At 40.9% G+C, this 24,428-nt stretch overlaps 1 protein-coding gene and 1 non-coding gene across 2 annotated transcripts; both read right to left on the bottom strand.

Moving 5' to 3' along the window:
• Positions 1 to 1,615: 1,615 nt before the first annotated feature.
• On the bottom strand, positions 1,616 to 23,334 carry LOC121870682 (cilia- and flagella-associated protein 58-like). The gene is made up of 17 exons (XM_042372624.1): positions 22,987 to 23,334; positions 22,500 to 22,582; positions 21,885 to 22,052; positions 20,262 to 20,448; positions 16,863 to 17,000; positions 16,541 to 16,687; positions 15,811 to 15,925; positions 15,365 to 15,503; positions 14,728 to 14,923; positions 14,125 to 14,233; positions 6,130 to 6,308; positions 5,812 to 5,984; positions 5,274 to 5,436; positions 3,979 to 4,077; positions 2,998 to 3,129; positions 2,093 to 2,194; positions 1,616 to 1,868 (listed from the first exon to the last, which is right to left on the bottom strand). Exons 1-17 carry the CDS (start codon positions 23,002 to 23,004, stop codon positions 1,713 to 1,715), a joined length of 2,304 nt encoding a protein of 767 aa, XP_042228558.1. The 5' UTR covers positions 23,005 to 23,334; the 3' UTR covers positions 1,616 to 1,712.
• Trnaa-ugc lies at positions 7,095 to 7,166 on the bottom strand. The gene has a single exon. It is a non-coding gene; the product is annotated as a tRNA-Ala (tRNA).
• Positions 23,335 to 24,428: the final 1,094 nt, after the last annotated feature.

Genomic DNA, 24,428 nt, shown 5'->3' with positions numbered 1-24,428 from the left:
AAATTTGTCTTACCTTGTGACAGTGGTATGTGCTGAGCTAGACAACTTGCCTGACAATCAGAAACTCCATCAAGTCTTCCTGTTCAGAAGTGACACTGTTCTATGAAAACTGAGACGGTATTAGGTAAAAATACTGTGCAGAGTTGCTCATCTCGTCCACCATCCTCTTCTTACCACCTCATAGAAAACGGAGGAGACGTCAACAAAAGGTGTGTTCTGCCTGGGTCATTCCATCTTCTCCCTTTCTCTATTTATTTACTTTATCTCCATATTCTCTCTTGAATTCATGTGATCATCTTCTGGTGTCCTTGAATATAAGTGGAGATAAGAAACCTCGTCATAATGCTGCTGCCACAGTCCAACCAAGTACTAATGGATTTTGCAGACGTCTCAGGTCAGTCTTACAGAAAATGTTATTACTTGATCCATTTTTTTTAGAATAATGTTGTTGAGGATTTAAATCAATTGAAATAACGTTGTTTGAATTGGGTGTCTGTAGTCAATGCGAGATATATATTTTGTATTATATGAACTAGTACATTTATACAGATTCACGTCAGTTATTCAAATTCGTTTTTATTCATTTATCTCATTCGCCACTTATGCAATATCTATTATTCAACAATGTATCACTATTCTTTATACAATTTTGCGTCATAGCTACAGTATGTTTGATTCTTGTGTTATGTCGAGGTGTTTTGAGTAGATATTTACTTCGTGTTATGATGCAGTTTTGTTGTGTTTGGCAATTGTAATATTTATTCATTAAAATCGTCATATTAGTTCATATTGTTTCATAATTTACATAGATAGTGCTGGAATTTACAATGATAACGATAATTAAGCCAAAAATAGTCCAATACAATACAAACTCATTTCCATTGTTCTTTATCCGAGTTGAGGTTACTGATCAAATTAATCCTAAGAATGTGACAATGGCTTTTTAAAATTTTGATTGACTGAAAATGGTGTAATTTTTTTTCACAATCCAACATGCAGTTTCATCATGTGGTTTAAAATTTTATTGTTGGTTGAAATATTTTATTAACTAAATATTCAGAACTCGAAGTTTAATTGCACTCCTGTTGTTAACATTTACCCACAAAATCAAATATCAAATTGAAAGTATTTATGGAAATCGGATTCAAAATACAAATATATTATTCATGTGTGAATATTGAAATTTTGACATGCAGGTAATTGATCTTAAAAGGTTGTAATAAACTGTTTCAATTCAATTCAATTCAGTCCACTCTAATGTTAGGTAGCTGCATCGTCAGTTTACGGTAATGTCGTTTGATTTATATTTAGTTGTATACATGCTGTGGCGGATTTTGTGTCGTACATGTTGTGAAGAAACACTTATGTTGTATGTAGGAGTTGTGACCAAGCTTACTTCGTGTCCCCGAGGGGGCTAGTTTATTGGGCACCCCCTTACATCCTGTGCAAGGTGAAGCGCAGAAGCGTTTACAGGGCCCATCTGGGAAGCATGGTAGTTTCATGCTTGCCTTAACTCATGCATTAAGGGCGTGAAAGCTTGAAGGGTGATGGGTTTTGTCAGCAAGTTACATAAAGTGACAGAATGATGAGTGTGTGGGGGAAAATTCCCTGTACAATGTATCTGTTTATGGCAAAGTGTGGCCGGTCCCTAATAATGTCAAGTGCCAGGCCTGTCTCTAAGAGGAGGGATATCTGGTCAGAGCGGGGCCCGACTAGGCGGTATGTGAAGGCAACCATCCCTCGTTTCGGGTCACCTCGCCGGTCCTGGTGCCGTCAGTGTCCACCTGCCGACCGCCGCCCTCTCCACCACCCTCCTGTTGGTTCATCCCCGTTAGCCGTCTCCGCTGCTGTCTCCGCTGTAAGGTATTCTGTTGGATTGAAAGATGTAAATGAACAATGAGCGCGATAATTTGAGGAAAACTAGAGAGAAGCAGTATGTGTGAATAACGAGTATAATAAGTAGAGGAATGAAGTGGGTGGGTTTATGAACGGCTAAGACTAAGAAAAATCTAGAAATACACCAAAATTGGGAGGTGTGAAGAATTGATTAAGAAAGGTACAAAAGCGTCAAGGTATGATACTATTTACTCACAAGCCTGCGTCTGGTAGCTGCCAGTTGGTCCCTGAGGTGACGGCGGTCTTGTTCTCCCTCCTCCTGGGCCAACACTGCCATGTTCAGTGCCGCCGTCACGCTCTGCCAGGGATAACATTGAGAATTATAGATAACGGCGCCTGGGGGAGTAAGACTATGAGGTGTCTATACCCATCACGTGTTTACTGAATATATGTTGATTAAGGCTATGATGCTGACTTCGTTGTTTTCCGTGTGTTGATGTCTAACTTAGCTTTGTGTTGATGTCTAACTTGACTTTGTGTTGATGTCTAACTTAGCTTTAGTGTTGATGTCTAACTTAGCTTTGTGTTGATGTCTAACTTGACTTTGTGTTGATGTCTAACTTAGCTTTGTGTTGATGTCTAACTTAGCTTGATATATCTGCGTTAAACGTCTACCTTACTTTGGTATACCAGTATTAATGTCTTACATAATTTGGTTATCTCATAATATCTGTAGGCACACCATCTAATAATAATCAAAGAACCAATCTCGCTTCCTGGACACAACACTGGCTATGTTAACAACCCAATAAGGAGTGTTATTAAAATACAGTTTGGGTGTTCAACTTAAAATTTAAAACCTCTTGTGGCTGTGTAACGCTATTTCACCTAACCTAACCCATCTCACTTAAACTAATATCTCGCCTGACACGTTCACCTAACCTGGTCTAACACGTCTCAGCTAACCTTAAAATGAGATATTAAACTTAAGGGAAATCTGTTTACACTATAATTTTCAGGGATTTTGTGCAATGATAGGAAGTTGGGTCGTTTTTTTTTCTCTGATGTAACCTAGTTCCATCTCCCTAGTTGTGCTCTACTTTTCGATTTGTGGGCGAAAACCGTATCAACTAATGTGCGTGTATGGTGCTCAACCCTTACCTTGATTTGGTCGTCCTTGGTACGGAGCTGATTAATGAGGTGGGCTCTGGAGGCGGCTGCGTCAGGGTGCTGAGCCGCCGACCTTTCCACTATCCGCCTCAGCTCCTCCACCTCCCGCTCTTTATGCGCTGCCTGTAGTCACAAATATTAATGTATTGTTTTTTTATTGTGCCACGTTACCCGGCAGAGGCATTTAATCGATACTTTCGTTAGTTAAGATAGTATACTAAACTGATATTTGCTAATATTTCGTTAAAACTACCACGAACACGACCTTTCACCACCTAATACCAATCCCTGACATTCTCGAAGTTAGTAAAGATTTCAACCTGGAACTCCTTTGTGCTGAGGAAGGCCAAAGTAAATTGGTTTAATGAAACTCTTTGTCTCTTTACCTGTTCATGCGTCAGACAGTCTGTTCACACCAGTAAAAATATCCATTGATTTTTTTTAGCCGGGGTAATTAGCTCAATCCTGACTCATTTTTGCGCGAGATTTTTTCAAGAGCTGATTAGTCCCCAGTGTTCCTAATAAGTTGTCCTTCATTGTTGTTTTAATACAGGAGGAAACTGGAGTACCCGGAGAAAACCTGTCTTAACCTATATCCAGAAAACTCCATAATACAGTAGTAAAAAACAAAATAATAATAGTTTTATATAAAGACAAAATCCTCAACTGCTCGTGTCATCCCGCTGTCACCACTTCTTCATCTTGGCAACAGTTGACCAATAACCATCGTGCAAATATTCAGTTTTATTCTGTAAACATATAAATATATACTAGGCTCCTACTGTTTCACTTGCTGTGCGCCAAGTCAGCAGGTGAGAAAAACCTCAACGAACCGGTACTGACAACTATTTTACTACAAACACTGGTAAAATTGTCGTTATTACAATCCCACTTTTTGATTACTCATCTGCTTCCTATTATACTACTCAGTCTCTCCCTCACCTCCCCTCCTGAACCACACAACTATCTCACCTCTCCCTCACTGGCCGCCAACCTCTGCGTCGCCGCCACGAGCCTCTTCTGTAGGAGTTGGTTCTTACGTAACAGGTCGTAGGTGCTGGGGTCAGACGCCTGTAAACAAGAATAATATATGATAGTATAATATAATAACACTGTAAGCTTCAGGTAAAACAATATTTTATTTTCGTGGTATGTAGTTTTGAGTGACACACACACACACGCACACACACACACACACAAAGAACCTCAGAGAGACATTTAATGAAATAAATGTGAATCATGAAGTGTGACGAAAGGTGGTGTTGGCAGTGAGTTGCAGCCCACGCTTGTCTGTTGCAGCAGCTATATGGCCCTCCAACTCTGTAACAAAAAGTGAGTCACTACCCTGCACGTATTTTTAACCAGTCTGATTCAACGCTGTGGATCAACGTATGGCACACACACATTTAGGGCTACAGCTTCTAACTTAATCATTATTGTAAAAAAAATATACTGTAGCTGTATTAATGGTCGTGTACTGTATAATGTACAGTACATCAGTGATCATGTATATAATCTCGTAAAATTACTTGGCAAAATTCGTAGCTCAATCAACGTCACCCAAACTATAAGAAACGAAAATATAATTACTATACCTATATTCAAATTTTTTTTCGGGATACAGTACTTAGAAATAGTCCAAACAAACCTTTCACTCCCGTCAACTTTTTGGATGTTTACAGGGTAGATGCTTTTTTTTATCCTTAACAGATATTCTTTATTTTGTTAACACTTCAAATATGCCATTAATAAATACTCGATAAGCCGTTCTCCTTTGGCAGTTCCAATGACCTTTATCTAAAAATTTTTGTTTAGTTCAACTTTTCAATTGTTTATTCCTTGATAGAGGAAGCGGGATCCTAGTGCTGTCACTAGGTACCCCTGATCCTAGTGCTGTCACTAGGTACCCCTGATTCTAGTGCTGTCACTAGGTACCCCTGATTCTAGTGCTGTCACTAGGTACCCCTGTTGTTTAGTTTAAATATTTGTTTTACAAGTAATCTCAGCCCGATTTTCTCGAGAGGTCGGTTGTTCACCGGTACGATAAGATCAGAGGGCCACGGACGACGCCTAATATATCAAATTGTGTTTGATGTTACTAAGTCAGTATCCATAATAAGCACCAATCAATATAAAATATAGGCAATATAACAAATTACGACATGTATAATAGGCACAGTATTTTAAGTGTTTATATTGCCAACGACCAGAGACACGAATTTAAGATGCATAGGTCGGTTGACGTTACAATAGGTGAAGTACTGTACCTTGAGGGTGGTCCAGCGGTGGGCCTTCTCTCTACGAACGATCTCCTCCTCCAACACTGCCCGTTTGTTCTGGGAGGCGATCAACTCCCTCTGGAGACGCACCAGCTCCACCTTGAGGGAATCCACCAGCTTCACGTGGCGGGACAGCACCTGCCTCTCGTCCCTACACCAGCCAGAACACAAGTGGAGGAGACAGTTAGTGTAGGCGTGTGACTGTGTTAGTGTCGGCGTGATATAGCTCCTCTTACACCACCACGATAGACAGGCCATACAACCACACGTTATTCAGTGTACAAGAGACTGTGGTCAGGTAATACAGGTATAAATGGTCTTGTGAAAAGTTAATTATAATCAAATTGATTTTTTTCTACTTTTTTATATATTTGTATCTACACCTGTAATGTTGATTCTGAATTAGGTAAATAAACTTCCCCCTCTGGTAATGATACATTGAAGCCTGGATGGCCAAGACGCGAATTATTAGGTTGGTTTAGGCTTCACTCTAATATTAGTACGACAAGAGTGAATACGAAGTCACCTGAGGGCGGTGACCTCGTTGGTGAGGGTGTTGATGTCCTGAAGACGGTTAACATAGTCCTTGTCGCCCTTGTGTAGGACGTGTTCCAGCAGCCTCACTCGCTCCCTCAGGGCCTTTACCTCGTCGTTACGTCGAGCTAACTGTGTCGCCACCACGCCCTTACCCGCCCGCTCCTGTAACACCGCCAGGGAGAGACAGTCACGGAAGCAGACAAAGATAGCGAACACGAGGAGACTAAGCCAAGTGCTGGTAGTGACCACCCGCCTGGCTTAGCTTTAACTAGCTGCTGAATATTTCTTAACACGGGCATAAACGCACCTCCTCCAAGTCTTTTTGCAGGGCCTTGAGTGCGGCCTCCTGGTCATGGAGGACGTGGGTGAGGCCAAGCTTCTCCCCCTCAGCGTACTGGATAGCTCGTTGCCTCTCCTGGGCCACACTCCTCGCCGCCCTCTCCGCCTCCCTCACCTGCTCGTGTTCCCGCTCTAATATCAACACCTCTGTCAGAAGAAAGAATTTGTTGTATAGTGTATAAGACTTACGAACACATGCACAAAGGCCTTAGGAAATACGTTTAAATCCCCCTCCCCCCCCACACCTCCGTCAGGATTACTAAAGCTCCACACGCTGTTTTCTCTAAATGAAGATGTAAGAGCCCATTTAACTTCCCCATTTTAATTCCAACTTAAGACGCACGAATTCAATGGAATACAATCTCAGGTTAACGAATCCTTTGAGAAGTTGGTGATGGGGGGGACGCGCCAAGTTTCCATAGAGCGCAATTTCGCCGTAAACATTTACACGCCGTCTCCCTGACAGTAAGCTGAATCATGTGAGGCAGATAGATCCATCTAGAGTCCCTAAGTGGGACTCTAGATGCATCTTCACGTCTCCATTCAGAGTAATATGTTTGAATCTCTCTAAGAATCTGGTTCAGGTTGACCTTGATAGGCTGAACTCCTCGCCAGATATTCTTGCGTAACTGATTTGGCTTGTGTTGCACCGGGTGCCAAAATGCTCACTGCCCAGCTGAGCGCTGATATTATGATGGTGTACAGTGTTTACTAACGTGTTTATCTGAGTCTTACTCCTGTTATCTGGTAATAATTAAATATTTTAACCAGAGTTTATTTGATTCGCTAGATATTTATTGTACGTGTCTAAACTATTAAATACTAATCTGTTGCAATTTTCCATCATAGTAAAAACGCAGCACGGGAATTAATAGTTGATTGTGTGTGGAGCAAAACCTGGAGCCGGGATACGCCACAACGTAGCCACCTGACTGGAGGTGCCGGGGATCGAACCCGGGGCCTCTCACATGCAAAGCGAGCGCTCTACCACTGAGCTACACCCCCTCATGCTAAGAGTAACCTATAGTAAATATTTACTTTGAAACTTTCTGTACTTTTTGTACTGCAGAAAAAAGTTTAAGGTTCATCTACTGTATATATGTTTAATGTACAAATATTGGTAATAAATATGTAGTGTTAATTTTGTATTATAAAAAATAATCCTCACACAAGGTGTCCCATAAATTCAATAATGCACTAGAGAGTTACGTTAAGAACCATACTACCACCTCCCCACCCCTCTGTGATTCCCCCGTGTCGTGTGTCACTCGTGTGGCCAAGCACTGAAGCAGTAATAAATGAGTGTGTGTGTGTGTGTGTGTGTGTGAGGCACGTGTAGCAGTACCATGCGGTGGCGAGCGGCGTGGCTGCCCAACACTTGCCCACCCTCACCGGCCTCACTATTCACTTATCAATCATCCTATATGTTTTTATAATCAGTTATCTCGTAAATTAATATTATTATTGTTATTTATCTTTCAAGGATATCATTAGAAATATACCTCGAATAGCTAGTATGCCACTGTATACCTGCTGAATTAATGTAAACTTGTAGCTTCCGGACTGACTGAGAGGTGTGTTACGCACTTAATTACCATATCACAGATCATTAAACAAAACAATCATCAAATATCAGTGTCACGTATATAAATACCTGTATATTACAATCTAGTGTAAATTACTATGTCGTATTTCACTGTAATACTTGTTTCAGCAGTGAGTTGGCAGATTCTCTATACCCCAGTGGAGGGGGAGGTGAGCCGATAAGAGTTCTTTTTTAGTTCGGACATGAGCCAGTTCAAACGTGGTAAGACAGTATTGCACATCCCTTTCCTTCTGTTTTTTTAGTTAATTAGTGTTACTATTCTTTTAACACGCTTTATCAATATTAAATAATTATTCTTATACTCTACCTTCCTTACTTAAGTGTACTCGGTGACTCACTTAAATGGTATGTTGCTTTTGTAATTCATCTCTAGTGCCGCGTAGCTAAGATAGTGAACGGCCTTTGTTTCCATTGTATCTGTCAATTTAGCACCTATCTAATAAAGTACTTCGTTTTTTCGTTCGTAGACTGGTAACAGATAACATTTAAATATCTCAAGGGTGACAAGAGCGTAACACGACCACCACTGAGGATGTGAACCCCATGACCTTGTGGGTGGCAGCCTCTTAGGTCCTGACAAGCAATTGACGCAAGCCCTGACTGTCTCGCCCCCTCCTCCTCCAGGCGCTGAGGGTGCAAGGTTAGTCAGTGGTAAACATGAGGGTAATGAGTCCATTATTCATGCTGAAGGTCCCTAATGATGTCAAATGCTACCACACGCCTATCTGTAGAGCTGTGTAGGAGGTGTATTTGGTCATGAAGGATGGCCTTAGGTGTTGGAACGTGTCATACTGTAGTGAGGAAGGAGATGGCAGTTGAGGCTCCTAGCACAAAGTTTACGTGCAGTGCCGCGTGGGTAGTCAAAGTATTCCTGGTAATATACATATTCAAGGGACACATCTAAATCTGGCCTCGTATATACAATATATTGAGACCGAGTCAATTTTTTGTAATGTCGATTTGATAACCAGCAACTGCGTCGTAATGAGTCAATGTAAAGCTAACATTGAGATATAAATATGCGTCCAGTGATTGTTGAATACCTCGCGGTGTTTGTGTATTCAATATGTAAACAAAAATATTCTTCGTGGTTTGTTTCTTTAGCGAGACGATGAACAGTGTCACAGGGTGCAGTACCTACGTGGAGAGAATACGTGCAGAGTTGCTCGACACGGAGTTAACGGATTCATCAAGCGAGGGTGTGTAGCACCTTGCAAGTGCGGATGTGATGTTTCTGTTAATTGAGAAGTCCAGTGGAAATGCTCCAGACGTGTGGCATAAAAAAATAACCCAACTTCAGTGAAAAAAAAAAGAGGCCCGAAAAATCACAATCCGCAACATCAAAAGTTTAAGTGAAACGCGGCCCAGGCAACAATGTTCAATTATACCAACGCGTTTGACCCTCCACCTTAACCAATGAAGGGTTGGGTGTCTGTTCCAAATGTTAAACTTTGTGTGATATTTGCGCAGCAACAATGTATGACAAATGTTTATTCTGATTTTACGTCAAGTTACAAGGAAAGAAGGATGTTGATGAGTATAGCTGGACACCAATGTTCGGTATTTTGAAGAGCTTGAGTTTATAATACTGCGGATAATGCTACTGTACTACTTCGAAAAGTTTGACCTTTTTGATGTACACCTTGTGGTTTGTGGGTCCCGGACAAAGCAGTAGTGTGTTCATGGGTGCTGGGACCGGCAGGTGGACGGAGCTAAAATGCCCTCGCTCTGACGTCACAGTCCCGTGTGTTGACTGGGATGGGTACGTCCTCTGTGACCCGTGTACAGCTTACAAATTTCTCCAAGAAATATTAGGAACATACTCACATACAGCCGTCTAACGCAGTGGCTTGTACTTCATATTTAATCCAGTTTATATTCCGTTATTTAGTTATAGTAATAAATTACAATGTTAAAAACACCTTAGTTTCCAGCGACCATCAAATTTACAAGAAATGTGGTTAATAAGAATATACAAACCTTACTTCCACCTACTCTTGGGGTAGGTGGGTCATGTTTACATATTTTGATTACCTAAACGTGTTGATATTGAGAGTGTCTTTACCCTTCCTTGGAGAGAATGGTGCCTGCTGAGCCCTCGAGCGGCCACACCTTTATAGCGAACATTGACGTGAGCGAGTGAGCAGTGGTAAGCGAGACTTGTATCTAGTACAGCACTTACCTCTTTCTTGATGTTCTGTATCGTGCCTTATATATTTAAAGTGTTGTGTTATATGAATAGAATAAATAATAAAGAATTTTTTCGTGGAACATTTAGACTTGTGAAATGTTTCACCTGGCATTTGCTGCTGGGGTTGTCACGTGAATTAATTGGCGTGGCAGCAATTTGTATTTACAATGAAAGTCAATAATGTGCCGCTAACATTATCTACGCTCGTGTGGGTTAGTCGCTGTTACCTGGTGGCAGCTCCAAGCAGCCTCTCTTATCAGACACTAACTCAACTTACGAAAGGAATTTTATACTAACAGCATTAATACAACTGAATGACGTAAATACAGTTAAGGGATTCTTCCTTCTATTTACGGTCATAAAAAGTTATTGCTTCATTGTAGACTAGAGCTCGTGTGGGAAACACTGTGGACCCGTAAGAGTAACCACAACGCTGTAATGTCCTCACTGCAGTACTTTTGTAACTGTATAATATGTATTGTAAGTTGCGACAATGTTTCTTGGCTTGGCTCCCGTGAAGGCCTTTTAATATGGTGCGAGGATCTGCGGCCACTGGTGAAGGAGTGTGAATGTAACAAGGATGTGCGAACAAAGAGGAAGTAAGAGAAAGTAGGAAGAGAGTGGTTAACGATAGGCAAAGTCCAGCCATGACAGTTAATTCCTTTTACTGGGTCGTATCAAATTGCCTGGGCGAGCAAAGTTTGTTTTCTCAAGCACGGGGTCAAGATACCCTCCCCCCCTCCAAACCCCGCAACTCACGCATCGCACACGCTTGCTTGGGCCGCAACTCCTTTGCACAACGGATACAAACGACCCACTTGTAACACTGATCTAGGCTAACTCCAGAAGTCGTCTTGGTTTACTGGGATATAAAATGTGACGTTAACCTCTTAAGTATGGCCAAAAAATACCCTGCGATGTCTCGTATGAAGTGAAAAAAGATTTGATATGACAAAAACTGTGTTCAGTCTCCTTTATCCAGTGCACCTTACCGCGCGCCCCTTGATGAACCTTGGTATGCAGAGGTTTTGGTTAACACTGTTTGCCTTGAACACTTACAATACTTCCGTTGGACAGCTTCCATATAGTAGTAACCATCAACAGAAGCGGCTGACGGATGTATAACAAACTCTAAAAATATTACAAAGAAATATTCCATTCATTTTTTCTGTAAATAACAATACTAAATAATTCTTAAGGTAAAACATCTTTGATGCTATGAAGAAAAAACATGAAACACACAAGATATTTAATCACTTCCAAACAAAATAATTTTACGAAAATCTCCTCACATAATGAACAGCATAAATGTGTATGAGGGGCAAAAGAAAGACTGTTGAAAATTGGTCATTAAGTTATGGCGTCATCCGCGAGTTTGGTCTCCAGGGAGTCTAGGGGGTGACTCATTTAATAGACGACCAAGTTGAGTTCTTCAATCTGTACCGACAACATAATTCCCGTGTTTGTAATGCATTGAACAGTGTGGCCGTGACCAGCCAGCGATCGTGCTCAAAACAAGCAGCTATTTTATCTGCTGTCAGCTTATTAAAAGAGAGGTTACCCTTTTTTTTCTTTTCACGATTTCACTGTTATAAGCCGATGTTTCTGCCTGGCATCACGAGCTTGCGTGCCTGCCAGAATTCTGGAGATAAATTGTTGGTAAACCTATAAATCATTTTCGCCGACGTGACCATTTAACCAACCCGTCGTAACAAAGTTCTAGTGTTCATTTATTATTTATGACTTCAGTCTTTGTATACAGATTGAGATTAATAATAAAACCTGTGGAGGATAAGAAATACGTACATCACTTGATACTGCCACTCGACTGGGGTAAATATCAGCCTGAAGGAGTAATGTCTTTTGCGACGACACTGACTAATGTGACAACTGCCAAGCGTAAATCAGCGGGTTTTTTCGGTAATAGTGGATAAGGTGAGCCGACCACATTGGACGCGACCTGTCAGTGTGGGGCAGCAAAATAATTTTCCCGTTTTCAAAATTGGCTGTCACACCGAAACCAAGCTAACGAACGAGCAAAAATTGGACAGCTATCAGAGGTGTTCAAGAGTGAGATAGATGAGCATAAAGCTATACCCTGCAAAACTGCCATACAACCTCACATTTAATACTGACGGGTTTTAACATCTCTATACTGAATAAGACGATGTAAAAAAAATTGCTATGATAAGAGGAGACAGACAGACAGACAGACGCAAACACGAATACACATGTCCGTTTAAATGCTCAGAGAAAAAAAAAAAATACAGTATATCCGTTCGCGGAATCCGTGTGTTACCTCTGCCACCCCCAGTGGAAAACGATCCAAGTTGGCAACGTGGAGTGTTGCCGACCATGGAGTTGATGTAAACACTGCTTTCAAATAGGAACCTTACCTGGCCTAATACCTGTGTAAGTATAACGGGAAGATGAACCTCAGGGATGACGTTATGGTTGAGGTGTGACTGTCATGCTAGTTGACGATGTGTGTGTGTGTGTGTGTTTGTCCACTTACCAAAATTGTTGACAACCCCTGAAATAACTTTGAAATATTAACGTATTTGTAACTTGTGTAGACTGCACATAGCTGTGATTTGCAGGTGCATTAACCCTGGGAAGAAAACTCGCAGAGGCGCTATTTTCTTCAGTGATGAGGCTTTATTTTGTTTCTTTTTTAACCTTGGGAAATTATGTTCACGAGATATCAAACCCGAAGAATCTCAACCCCAACTTATTTCACCTAAAGATAAACCACCCTGACGCTAACCTAGCTTAACCTAACCTAACCAAATCTAAAAAGAATAAGTTGTCCTTTGTTTAGTTTGCTTCCTAAGCCTTTTTTTTTCGTTTTAAAAAGCTATACACTGTTTATAGAAGAGTATCCATTTGTTTATTTCTTTCTCTGGAACATTCTCAATGACAAATTGAAACCTTTTTAAACAGGACTTATAATACCTTTGACAAGATATTGAGGTGTATTATCACAAACTATATTACTTACTAAATATTTAATGTACTATTTTGGGCGCTGGAGCCAAACATGTATTTGATTAATAATGAGTGTCACTCGACTGAATAAATTATTAAAGAAATAAACTGCAGAGGGTAGAAATACTTAGTACAAGCCGGTGAAACTAACAAGATTGGCCTTCCTTATATCTTTGTTGTTCTTACACCCTTTGCAGTTCTTGACGTATCAATACAACCAGAATGTAGACGACGGAACACGAAGCATTCTAGGAAGTGCAATAGTGCTGACTCACAAATTCCGATCAGTTGGACTGTTAGTTCAGCTTGAACGGTTTCTGAAGTGATAAGAGGTTATTGTGGAGTCACTTAGTTATAGCTGAATATTTCTACTCGTTCTGGGTCCCGAAATTAGGATTTTTAAACATGGATTCAATAATTGAATCAAGGGGAAAATTTCAGTATGTACATTTCATATCCTGTCATTACTGAGTTTAGAGTTACACGCCAGAGTTTACGTAGACTGTATGGCGTACACCACGGACACGGTCTGTGTACAAGCACCACCACAACCATATCGACTGTTCCAGGGGAGGCACTCACAAATTCCCGGCGGGGTCGATCAGATTCATTGACCCTTCGTGGCCACTACCTATATTAACTCAGTCACGACAGGAGCCCGACATACATTCCAACACTCGGAGGTATTTTATTGTTGTAAATTATGTTAGCGTCAGTGGCGAACACAGTCTGGTCTCTGTGTGACTTGGGGTGTGGAGCGTTGAGAGGGAACATTCCTCCCTGAAAATAAATTTAAAATTTTCATGCAACGAATGAGTTGCATATTCTTGCAGAACGTTAAGGAATGCACACCTCTACCGAGTAGCGTGTTATGTAAATTGATCTTTTTTTAATTTGAAACTGAAATGCGAAGAAAATTATTACAGAAATTAGTGTGAAGTTATTTTAACTAGATGTTTATCAATCTCAGGAGCCACATAAAAACACATTGGTCGATAGATGATTATATTAAGTGGGCACGACGTTTCCAGTGAGTGTCCCTATAGTCAGGACTCCCCTGCTGTAGGAATGGATTATAGGGAGGTATATCCGACGTAGCTAACATTTTTCTTAATATATAAATTCTCAATGATTTGCCGCCAACTCGTAGCTCGTTGGCTAGCTTCTCGTGCACTTACCTGACGTGATCTTCTGGAGGTCGTGGTCGCGGGCGTTGAGGTTCTGCTGCAGTTTGGTCACCAGGTAGCTCGCCTTTTTAGACTCATCCAGCACCTCCTCCTTCTCCGTCTACAAGTGGGAGAATATAACCATGTGAGCTGGACAAGGTGCATAGGGGGTGGTCACGGTAAAGTCAACTATCCTTGCACGGAGGTAATTTACACTAGGCTGCAAAAAACTTAGGATAGAGTAGACTAAAGATACCTTGTAGACTACACGCTATAGTAACACCCAAAAAAAATAATGCTTGCAGGTTATACACTAATATGTAGATAATGCTACAGCCATATTTAATTACTGCAAATCATGTAGTCGGTTTAGTGAGACACGCTGATAAACTATATACCATAAACTAACTGTATCCTTACACAATAATATATCCAGCCTAATTTGCACACCCAAGTTTTACATAGTAACCAATTAACAGTGCATTAAAATTTATGATGGTAGTTTTATAAGAAGCATTCACCCAATCAGATATGTGTTCTAGCTAATGAATAAGTTCGCTATAACATAAGGAAGGTAAAGCTTAATTTATATTGATGATATAGATAACCATTTACCTTGACGTTTCTGAGCTGTCTGCCGATGGTAAAGTTGTCCGTCTTGAGGGCATCCACGAGGGCGTTAGACTGCTGGAGGTGTGCCCGGGTGACAGCCTGGGTATGGAGGGCACGCTGTACCTCTCTTCCCTGTGTCTCAATCTCTGCTGCCAAATCGACTACTCGAGACTCCATCCTGGTCGTTTCCTCCAGCTGTCTGTCAACGTCACACCGTACAATGCCTACACCAGACTCACACATAAATGCTTTTTACACGCGCATTATACAGGAGATGACATTGTACTGCATATAATTATTATTTTATTCGCGAAATTTTTTACTTCACATATATGACTATATTTCTATAAGCATATATTTATTTTCATGCCGATTGAAATGAAAAATATTCCCTCGCGATGTGTTTTCGTTCCATCGGTTTAGTGTTCATGTCAAGTGTATGTTTAAGCGTGGCGTAACTGCATCAGATCACCTGAAGATTAGCCGCCCCCAACTTATTGTACCTGATGATTAACACCCTAATTCTACTTGGGTTTTAAGGTTAAGTTAGCGTGGTTAATCTTGGGATGAAATAACCTTAGGGATAGTCCTCAGGTGATCCAATGCAACATAAGTGTGAGTGAAGGATACACTCAAGTACCTGTCCCTAGTGTGCTGGAGGGCGGTGATGAGGCCATCCTGCTTGGTGATGTCTCGGCGGGTTCGTGCCAACTCTCGCTCAGCGTTCTGCCTCTCCATCTCCCTGATGTGCACCAGACCAGCGTGTTTCTGTACAGTACCTGGCGGGACGGTGGAGCAAGTTACCAACAACAGAGTACATATAAGTAGTACAATATTAGTGTAAATACTTGCCGCCCCTTCAAGCTGCAGCGCATGCAGTTTATACACCATGATAGATTAATACTGCACACACTTACGAGATGTGACTCAATGTTGATCCAGATAAGGTGATCCCAAGTCTGTTGATCCCGGTTTGGCCTCACGCAAGACCCCCAATCAACATAAGTACCTACCAAGGGTGTTCACGCAGGTGTATGCAATACCAAGTGACCATATAAGACTATTAAGTGTTACGGGTATACCTACCAAGGGTCTTGACGTAAGTGCGGTGTACGACGTCCCTCTCCCGCTTGAGTTTCTCCGCCTGTCTGCCCACCTTCAGCCTTTGCCTCTCCTCCGTCTCCGCCTGCTTCTCCGCCACCTGCAAGAAAATGAAAAAGTGAATGATAATATGTAACTACTAATACAATCTCAAGAGGGATAAATAGTTTGTGAAACTCAAGTATAGGCTTAAACTTTGTGAAAATTTCTCTGAGAAACACAGACAAAACTAAAATAAACTTTTCAAGAACCACAATGACGATTTCTCCAGTGTTGAAGAAAAGATGAAGTCGTCGGGTCGCACAAAAATGTCAGGGAGGACAACCAATGGGAGAAATTTTGCTTCATTTTAATGCCACGCGGCCAAGGTGGTGTATACCTCTGAGCCCCAGCTGCAAGTGAAGATGCTGGCGGCAAACGTTTCTAACTAATGGAAACAAACCACCACTAAACACTGTCTGATTTTAGCAGTAATGGCTCACTGAGCACTGCTATTGTAGCCTAAACTGGACTATTATCAATTTGGGGAACAATCAGTGGGACGTTTCTGTGAAAATCAGTTATAGTGAAGGTATGTTCTCATTCGCTGGAGCGGCACAACAAACTGATCCAGCAAGTGACATCGTAGTAATTAAGATAAAAAATAAACCTTTGAATCTTTGAGAATCAGGACCCAAGTGTGTGGCCACGATTCCTTTAATAAGATATACAGTACCTTGAGGTGGCCACGGAGATTCTTGACCTGGTCCTCGACGTCCGCTCTCCGCTGGTCCTGGCGATGCACAGTCTTCTCCAGTTGATCATACTGACGCCTGGCCAACGACGACTCCTTCTGCAACCTTACGATGTCCTCCTCCTTCAGCTACTCCGCCATGAGGACAGGAAATTATTAGTCCGTCAATAATGAGGTGAACATTTTTGTAGTACTGTACACACGTCTTTCTCTTTATTCATGCTTCTTATACACTCCTTTCCTCTCACTATCCCTTCCTCTCCTCTCTCTCCCACACACTCACCCTCCCAATTACCCTCCTCACCTTCAGGACGCTGGCAGTATCTTTGTTAGAAGCCTCAACTCGGGCCAGGACCCGGGAACGCGACTCCACTTCTTTCTTCAGTCGTGTCACCTCCTCCTTCCCCTCCTCCAGTTGCCGACCAATCCCTTCACGCTCCTCCTGCAAAACGTGTGTAATGAGTATTGTTCATCCACGATTTATCATCATTGGTCTTCGCCCACGTCCTCTCCTCACCACTTCGTCCATACCCTCCTTTACGGATTCTTGTTTATATAAATAAGTGTTGTATAAATATATAAGCATCAATCTAGCTCTTAATAGCTTTACTGTTTAGCCCGGCATGTATCATGTACAGGTAGGTGCAATAACCCCAGAAGCCCAGACGTTACCTCTGACGACAGATGCATTCATTCAACAACACAGCCTAGTATATACCGCAGACATGGACCATTTGAAGAATAGCCCTCAGCTTATTTCACCTGATGATTAAACACCCCAACTTTACCTTGGGATTAGGTTAGGTCAGATTGGGATGGATTAGGTTAGGTTATGTTAGTTAAAGCTACATTAGATAAGGTTAGATTAGGTTAGGTAAAGTTAGCGTCAGGGTGGTTAATTATAGTTCTTTAAGGAGTATAGTGTCGCAATGTGTTTATTCAGCTGAGAAAAGCTCTTGCCACTCAATGGGTTAAGGCGAAATAAGCTGGGGGCTAATCTTAAGCTGATTCACTAACACAAGTTTGTGAATCACCTCTTTGTGATTTCATGCATGTTGGTTAAAATCTTCCCGGCAGACGAAACCACTCGCAATTTTGTTTTTATATTTACTGTTTTACTTCCACTTATAATACGCATAACACGTGTTTATTTTGACGTTGTATTATATTTGAATAAACTACGTCCTCTGAACCTTGGACAGGCCCGCATGAAGGAACACAAAGATAGCGAGTTGTGTGGTTGGTGCGCCCGGAGCTTAGTACAGTACAATCATCTGAGCCTAGCCAACACCCGCACCGCCACCTACCACCACTACTACAACCACTCATGTTATTTAGCTCATCTCTCTCTTGTTTATTGTAGTGATAATAAAGGTGTGTATGTTAATATGCGTGTGTGTTTGTGTGCGTGCGTGTCACTTGTCTATACAGTCACCAGTGAGAGGGGATACACGTAAGATTTTTTTTTATTGCGTGTCAGAGTGATGCCCCTGAGACTATTATTATTATCAGAGTTATTCCATCATAATGACTCATGCCACCGAGCTTTGGGGTAAAAATAACAGATTTAATTAAAACTCGTAAGAAATAATTCGTGTCATTCGAGTACTGTTCTTTCTATCCAACTTAATTTTTGTGCGATTAGATTATACAAATTTAAATCTCATTATGTTTATTTATGAAAGCAATTATTTGAGAAAATTTAAAAGACTTATTTTTGAGGTTGAAATAAACTTATAATTGAAGGCTATTCATAGAAAACTTACAAAAAAATTCAATTAATTCCTGGTGAAATTTCAAGAACTTTTTCTATATTAGTACACGAGTTAAATATACCACAAAGCAGAGTTACCGTCAGGATCTAGAATATGTCAGGATTTTAATATATTTTTATCATTTAGTGAATGTACACTACCATAATTGAGTGGTAAAAGGTCTGTGAATTACATTTCGTATTACTGATGTAGTAGCGACCATGTGTGTGTGCGTGTGACGTCTTGGTGGTGGTGTGGTGACGCAGAGACAGACACTCAAACTGACAGACACAAGCAGAAAAACAGTGCGTAAGTTATGTAGTGCCGTGAAATATGTTCCACACCTGTGTTCTTAAGAGACAGAGAGAAACAGACAAACAAACACAGACAGAGAAGCTGAGTGCGTATGTTATGTAGTGCCGTGAAATATGTTCCACACCTGTGTTCTTATCAAGACCTCAGGGAAACACCTGTGTACATGATCAGCTGTTAGCGTCACACGTGTACAGTATTGTAAAAACACTTCCCCCGGTCACTTGCAGTCATACCAAATCGCGGATTACATGAAGATTAGCCACCCCAGTTTATTTCACCTAATGATTAAACACCCTAATGCTATTCAGGGGTTAGGTTAGGTTAGGTAAGGTTATGCTAGGTAAGGTTAGGTTAGGTTAGGTTAGGTTAGGTAAGGTAAGGTTATGCTAGGTAAGGTTAGGTTAGGTTAGGTTAGGTTAGGTAAGGTTATGCTAGGTAAGGTTAGGTTAGCGTTAGAAGGTTAATCTTAAGGTGAAATATTTTAGGGGAGGCTAAACTTCATGTGATTCCAAGACTTTTCAGTATGGGTAACGCTAAGGTGAATCCGGGCAGCTGTGGTGAGAAGGTAAGCGTTGTTCCTTATTTAACTAGACGAGTAAGGGTGCATTGTCCTCACTCAAGCTACGACAAGATAATAATAACCAAGATCTCGTCAAAGCTGTATTGAGACTACCTAAACACGTTGTCTCATTCAGCGGAAAATACCACGAGAGCTTCTGAGAATTATGTATCCGTTCGTATGTCAGTTATTTTTTCCTTCTAATTAAGGAAAAAGGGAGAGTAATAGAGAAGTTAGTTTAATAAATAAGGTTTAATAAGTAAGGTAGAAATAAATAAGGAACACGTTTTCGTTAATGTGATGCGTATTTATTCTCATATCAAGGAGAACGATCTCTCTCTCTCTCTCTCTCACTCTACGCCAACACGTACTTAAGGATCAAGGTCAAGTGGCCACCAGCATCTTGGTTGTCATGGCTACAACACTCGACTCTGACGTCATTCCTGGAAAATACCACTCCAGTAGGCGGACAAGATCGTGAGACACATGGGTTACAGGATCTGATTATACTGTGTGGGATGTGATTGGTTCATTCTACATCACCTGGAGGGTGTGATTGGTTCATTCTACATCACCTGGGGAATGTGATTGGTTCACTATACATCACCTGGAGGATGTGATTGGTTCAGTCTACATCGTCTGATAAATGTGATTGGTTCATTCTACATCACCTGGAGGGTGTGATTGGTTCATTCTACATCACCTGGGGAATGTGATTGGTTCACTATACATCACCTGGAGGATGTGATTGGTTCAGTCTACATCGTCTGATTCTACAAAGGGTGTGATTGGTTGATTCTACATCACCTGGAGGGTGTGATTGGTTCATTCCGCATCACCTGGAGGGTGTGATTGGTTCATTCTACATCACCTGGAGGAGTCCACTACACCTTCTAATCTTTGTCACAGGGTTTCAGCTCCACGATTGGCTCCAAAATCCTGTACCTATAGAATACGTCACAAGATCTTGATTAAGGGATTGGTCCATCAAACCTAAATCAGCCTAATGAGCCAAGACGCCATCTTTGACACAGACACGTCCACATACGCCCTCTATGACACATTCCAGTAATACCTTCTGTGCCTCAAGGGTCTTTGATTTATCCTCGACGAGTGTGTGGAGGTTCCTGACGAAGGTTTGGAGGTTGGTCATCTCCTGTTCCAGCCCCTCAGCAGCCTCGTACTGGGCCCTCAGCTCCCCCTCCAGCCACTCTCGTTCCCGCTGTTCTTTCTCTACGTTGTCCGTCAAAGCTTGGTTCTCTCTGCGGCAGAACACAAATTATTGAAACCTTTGTGGGTGAATTATTTGATCACCTAAAGATTAGCTCCAAAGCTTATTTTACCTGAAGATTAACCACCCTAGCGTTAGGTTAGGTTAACGTTAGATTAGGCTTGCGTTGGGTTAGACTAGCGTAAGGGTGGTTAATCTTTAGGTGAAATAAGCTTGTGGACTAATCTAAAGGTGATCTAATTTATTTTATGATTGTCACTTGGATAGGTTAACACGAAGTACTGTTTATTCGACTTACTGCTGGTGGAACCCTGTGACTCGCTGACTCTGGCGCCGATTCATTATTTGTAGAATAATATATTGAGTAAAACCGGGAAGGTGAACACGAAATATTGATTATTTTAACCACGAGAACAGAATTATTTCCCGGTTCTATTATCGTCACAACAAGAGATATTGATTGTGTGTTTCATGTTTGTGAATGAATTATTTATTAGGTACAGAAGAACATTAATCTTAACATAATACCTGTAGGAGGGAAGTAAGTTATCGATTGACTATCCGACAGAGTGTGGTTCTTCCCTGAGGCAGCTCGACAACGATCATTTATTTATGAACGGCTGAGCCAGATACACCGCAAGTTCTCTCATAGTACTTATAGACTGTAGACACGCACACGGCCAGAAGGCTGTATTATTTTGTATTTTTTTTTTACGGGCATTAGCCCACCCGGCCACAGGTCATTTTATAATGACCCACATCAAGACCGGGGGGCGAAACTATAATAAAATTATAATAATTATAAAATTAATAATAAATAAATAAACATATATAACAATTATAAAAAAATATTAACTTTACTAATATTTTTTAAAATAATAACAATTATAATACAGTAATAATAATAATAATAATAATAATAATAATAATAAAGAGCCATAAATAAATCTAAAAATTAAACAAATCAAGAGTGAAAAATGATGTATGTTGTGTTGTGTTGTCAAAGTAAGGGAAACAATCAAGACCCTGCAATTGTGTGTAAATGGGGCAGAGTCAGATCATCAACCTGGGACTTGGTCACAATTTTTTAGGTGCCATATGGCAGCAGGGTCTACCATTAGACAATACATTATGCTTCCAGTGTCTTCCCAGGCGGTAGTACCTCCCTGTTTGACAGCTGATGATTTGTGTTACTGATTTAAAATACACGCTTAGGTTAAGTTAGGTTAGGTTAGGTTATAACATCAAGATCTTAGTTACTGAAGCGTAGTAATACATTATAACATCAAGCGTAGTAATACAATTATATACGTACATATTCATACGCCGAAGATAAATTATGCATGTATGAAACTACACACACACACACACACACACACACACACCCACACACTTGTACCCAGTCACCCACGATGTCATTCTAATGTACTCACACGCTCAGCGCACCCACACACCCACGAGACCTACCTGGTGAGGGTGTCAATGCGGCGTTCCAGGTCCTTACGGGCCATGAGTGCTTGAGACCTGGGTACCGAGGTGGCCAACTGCTGGGTCAGGGCGGTCACAACCTCCCTCGCCGCCGCCGTCTCCGCCCGCGACGCCTTCAGTTGTTCCTCCAGCTCCTCTACCGTCACGCTGGGGAGGGATGAGTAGAGAGGGACGGATGGATAAGGGGGAAGGGAGGGAGGAGAGAACCAAGTAAATAGGGAAGGATGGAGGAGGGGGGAAGAGAAGAAGGGAGGGAGGAAATGATAAAGGTTGGGGAAATGTTGAGGGAGAGTAAAGGAAGAAAAGTTCAAAGAAAGAGGGAAGATTTAGAGGATAGGGGAGAGAGAAGGAGAAGAGAGAGAGCAGGGAGATGGAGGGAGGAGAGACAAGGAGGAAGTGGAAGCATAAAAGCAAATAAAAAACAAATACAGCATTTATCACTCGACACGTAGAATTTATAAGCAAGAGTATATTATAACATAGTACAATAGACTTTGCACAGATTCAATAAAAACAAAAGATGTCGCCAATTATGAGATTATGAGAATTACTGTCAGCTGCGATAAAACTACAGTAATGTAAAAAAAAAAGTACGTTTCCTCGGCGTCGGTTGCCTGAGGGGTTGAGACTGCCACAGACGCTTCATCTTGCTGGGGTTGATCCTCAGACCCCGCGTCCTGGGGGGCAAAAACACGCGGGGTAGAATTAGATAATAATCAGAAGTCGTACAAACTGGTTCAAGATGTGTACAAATGCCAAATCATAAGTACATAACGATATTTACAGCTGGAAAGCCTGACATATATACATCAGTTATAATTTGATGCTAAATAGACTATTACAGAACTATGATTACGGAAGACAATACATCGTTTTATAACTTTATATTGTATGTTTGGTAAAATTAGAATAGCTCGCCAGTTAGTGCAAGTTCGCTGTGGCACCATCTTAGAGAATATAAATGAATAGTATTTGAATAATAATATCACTGATAAAGTATTTTGGTATTTATATTTATTTGTCAAATAATTTGAGGAAATAACTGAAGTTTAACTATTAAGGCTTTGCAGGTAGGGCTTACCATTGCAGTGTCTGTCATCTTTGTCACACTCCGTCCTCTTCACACATCACAACTGCCTCTATAGTTCCCCGTGTATTGTCTACATCCTGCGTTAGGTGCTCGTACTGTGGATATACTTCATTTTAAGTAATATCCAGCAAAAGTAGCCGTGAACACACTGTCATCTGTCTGGCGTCTCCGTCTCCATGGCGACCACCTCAGCAAGCTAAAACGCCTGCGCAGTGATAAAATTCACTTGTTTTGTCACACACACACACACACACACACACGTTTTTGTGAATAATATAGTGATGATGCCTTGCCGTATTAGTTATATATCAAGCGACACTGAGATTTAAATATTATACAGAACATCCATGAGCTGTACCTCATTATCACTTCGGTTTGACTTTGGGAAATTCTTACTATTTTTCCGTTATTAGTGATAAGAGAACCAATCGTTGCGGTGACTACAGAAAATTACAGTCTCGAAATCTTGGGGAAGGTAAATACTGTACTTAATCCCCGTGTATATTCTCAGTACAAATCTGCTTCAGTCTATATACTGTACAAAATAACACTTTCACACACCTCTACTATCTATGGTCTGACAACGGCTCCGGGTGTAGCAACGACACAGCTTATCACCTGTCAGGCTTTATCACACGGATATAACAATTACTTATTATGGCATATTGGCATTAGGCATTAGGCATTAACCAGCTTCTAGCAGATACAACATGTCAATTATAAAGTATATCAATTATCAAAAGGAAAACCTGATTAGATTAGTCAGTGTGGCAGCTACTCGATAAACACTACTCTTATCGCAGAAATGTTGTGTATTCTTTACTCTTATCAAGTTTATTTTATTAGTGATAAAACAGATGCCAGAGTTCCAAGAGAATTAATAATGGCTGTTAGAATAATTTTTTTTTTTTTACGTATAGGGAATAGTTGTAGTTATCATGCGTGAGCGACATGGAGTAAGGTAGATAAAGGTGTTACATACACCCCTCGGCAAGCGCCAACCACACTCTGTTGTTACACAGCTCATGCCCCCCTACTGCCCCTGCTTTGATTAAATGCACACACCTCTTTCATATTGCAGTAGGTAAATACGAATATTAGATTAATTAGGGAGGACTAATAAATGATTGATGTTAAGTGAAGGTACCTTTAAAACTCACCTGTGTCAAGATACGAATTTTTCGGCCATATAATTTTTTATCACTAGTTCTATTCCAGCAAAAATATATTGAGTCTTTACTGTGACTAGACCTTGAATTAGTTTCATGCAATCAGTGCTTATATTTGCAAAGCAACGGATTTGTTTTAGCAACAGTAGTTTTCTTGACGGAGCGTCAGGTATGTCGAGAATTTTCCAGGTGTCGGATATTAATTCAAGTAATTCATTATATTCGATTTTGATTCATCCCTGATAATTTCTTGTTATTAAATTA

Source organism: Homarus americanus, unplaced genomic scaffold, assembly GCF_018991925.1.
Source record: "Homarus americanus isolate GMGI-L3 unplaced genomic scaffold, GMGI_Hamer_2.0 scaffold56333, whole genome shotgun sequence".
Lineage (NCBI taxonomy): Eukaryota > Metazoa > Arthropoda > Malacostraca > Decapoda > Nephropidae > Homarus > Homarus americanus.
This window is presented reverse-complemented; position numbering and strand designations above follow the sequence as displayed.

Bases quoted from the DNA above. Each gene is read 5' to 3' on its own strand.
- LOC121870682 (XM_042372624.1), bottom strand. The intron at 16,688-16,862 runs GTGAGGAGGGTA...ATGGCGGAGTAG, and splicing joins ATACTGCCAGCGTCCTGAAG to CTGAAGGAGGAGGACATCGT. The intron at 6,309-14,124 runs GTAAGTGCACGA...TTCTTCTGACAG, and splicing joins CCTCCAGAAGATCACGTCAG to AGGTGTTGATATTAGAGCGG.